This window comes from Antrostomus carolinensis, unplaced genomic scaffold (assembly GCF_000700745.2).
Source record: "Antrostomus carolinensis isolate BGI_N321 unplaced genomic scaffold, ASM70074v2 scaffold23746, whole genome shotgun sequence".
Lineage (NCBI taxonomy): Eukaryota > Metazoa > Chordata > Aves > Caprimulgiformes > Caprimulgidae > Antrostomus > Antrostomus carolinensis.
Genome location: NW_010321517.1, coordinates 812 through 3,379, shown reverse-complemented (window position 1 = coordinate 3,379; position 2,568 = coordinate 812). Strand labels below are relative to the sequence as shown.

General features: G+C 54.7%; 1 protein-coding gene across 1 annotated transcript in view; it reads right to left on the bottom strand.

The window, feature by feature from the left end:
• SORT1 (sortilin 1) overlaps positions 1-2,568 on the bottom strand; it is a gene marked incomplete at both ends in the record, with an annotated part of 5,739 nt that overhangs the window by 2,407 nt on the left and 764 nt on the right. Inside the window, 2 exons of the mRNA XM_010169967.1 lie at positions 2,056-2,105; positions 2,294-2,367. Of these exons, the coding sequence (XP_010168269.1) occupies positions 2,056-2,105; positions 2,294-2,367 (124 nt within the window). The remainder of the gene's footprint in view (positions 1-2,055; positions 2,106-2,293; positions 2,368-2,568) is intronic.

Here is a 2,568-nt window from a genome sequence, read left to right as displayed (position 1 = left end):
TTTAAATCTAACCATTATTTTCCCCACCTGGACACCATCCTGTGCAACCTGCTCTGGGTGGACCTGCTTTGGCAGGGGGGGTGGACTGGATGATCTCCTGAGGTCCCTTCCCACCTCAACCATCCCATGATCCCATGGTACAGCTCTCAGATCATCATCCATTATTGATTTTCCAGGTGGGCAGTGATGAAGTTGCAACAAGAAATCTGAGGGCAATCAAAGGAGACTTCAGGGCTTTGGGACAACCAGTAAAGGGATGAGGAGCAGAGGCAGCATTCTCCTCCACCCCTCCAGGTGCAGGGAATGATGAAGGAAGGACCAGGAAGAGCCAGCAGGTCAATGCCTGGCTCTGAGCCTGGTGTCACCAGTAACATTTTGGGGTTGTTTTTTGATCATGGCATGGTCTACATGCCACCAGGGCTGCTGGTGACAGATGGTGACATCCACCTCAAAGAGGGAAAAGGCTCCTTGTGAAGGAGGTAGCAGAGCTCGTTGGCAGAGCTTTAAACCAGACTTGAAGGGGGAAAGGGGTGAGACCAGGTTGGCTGGATGATGAGATAGTTGCCACCATGGAAACACACCAGGATGACTGACACAACTGGGGTGCTGCGAAGGACAGCTACGAATCCGACTGGTTTGGGCTGAAGGGACCTTTCAAGGTCTCTAGTCCAACCCCCCTGCAGTGACAGGGACATCTTCAACCAGCTCAGGTTGCTCAGAGCCCCGTCCAACCTGACCTGGAATGTTTCCAGGGATGGAAGCTCTTCAGAAGGGACAGGCAAGGAAGGGGGAGTGGTGGGGCAGCCCCGTATGTTGGGGAGTTTTGATGGTCAGGAGCTTAATGACGGTGACAAGAGGGTTGAGTGTCTATGGGTTAAGAATCAAGGGGAAGGCCACCAAGGTAGATATCATGGTGGGAATCTGTTACAGACCATCCCACCAGGATGAAGAGGCAGATGAAATATTCTATAAGCAGCTGGAGGAGGAGTCTCATGATCAGCAGCCCTTGTTCTCATGGGGGGCTTCAGCTGGCCAGATGAAAGGAAAGGGAAGGTGCCTTGATGGACTTTGAGAGAGATGTGTTGGGTTTTCAAAACCCATCTTGGGCACAGCAATGAGGAAATGATAAAAGAGTTTTTGACTCCTGGAGAAGTAAGGAGGTGGGTCAGCAGAACTACTCTCTTGGACATCCAGAGGGCAGACTTTAGAAACCTGGTTGACAGAGTCCCTTGGGAGACAGTCCAAAGGGCAAAGGAGTCCAGGACAGCTGGACATTCCTCAAGAAGGAAATTTTGAAGGTGTAGGAGTAGGCTGACCCCATGAGCTGAAAGATGAGCTGGTGGGGAAGACCAGCCTGGCTGGACAGAGAGTTTTTGGCTGGAGCTCGGGAGAGAAGGCCAAGAGCATCCTGGCTCGTATCACCACTGGAGTGGGCAGCAGGACCAGGGCAGTGATCACACCCTGTGCTGGGCACTGGTGAGGCTGCAGCTCGAGTGCTGGGTTCAGTGTTGGGCCCCTGAGTCCAAGAAGGACATGGAGGTGCTGGAGCATGTCCAGAGAAGGGCAACGGAGCTGGGGAAGGGTCTGGAGCACAAGTGTGCTGAGTTCCCTTGTGGCTGAGGGAACTGGGGGTGTTGAGCCTGGAGAAAAGGAGGCTGAGGGGAGACCTTGTGGCTCTGTCCAAGTCCCTTGGAGGAGGGTGGAGAGAGGTGGGGGGGGGGCTGTTCAACCCAGGAACAAGGGACAGGACAAGAGGAAATGGGCTCCAGTTGTGGCCAGGGCAGTTGAGATGGGATGAGAGGAAGAATTTCTTTGCTGAAAGGGTTCTGAGGCATTGGAAGGGGTTGCCCAGGGCAGGGGTGGAGTCCCCATCCCTGGAGGGATTGAAGAGTCGTGTAGACACAGTGCTGAGGGACATGGGTTAGTCGGGGACTGGTCAGTGTTGGGTTCATGGTTGGACTCCATGATCTCAAAGGGCTTTTCCAACCAAACTGGTTCTGTGATGCTCTGAGGTGACGGGGACCTCAGAGAGGTGGCTCGAGCTCCAGTACTCACTGCAGGAGTTGTTCAGGTAGGTGGTGAAGAAGATGGTGTCGTTCGCACCCCTGGGGAAGAGAAGAGGAGAGGGGGACACTCAAAAGCAGATGGGACACGGTGGCCCAAGATGCCACCAACTCCAGATTGATCCAGATTGATCCATCATTGCGAGGATCAGATGGGTGGGTGGGGGTCTCTCTGCCTGCTCAGGCTGCAATCTCCTGCCCCCCCAGCCCCAAAGTGGGCAGCCACTCACCACTTGGCCAGGCACACGGCTTTGTGGATCTCTTCCCACTTCTCCCCAAAATCCTTGGAGACCCAGAGGCCGTTCTGCAAGAGCCGAGAGGTTGGTTATGGATGACCACCACCCCCCAACAGCCCCCCCACTCAATTATGGGGCTGCAAACCCCCATCCCCAACCACCATCTCGGGGCCACACACATCCTCTGGGTAGAGAGATGGAGTCCAGGACACGTGGCCATGATCATGGAACCCCAGAATCCCAGACTGGTTTGGGTTGGAAGGGACCTT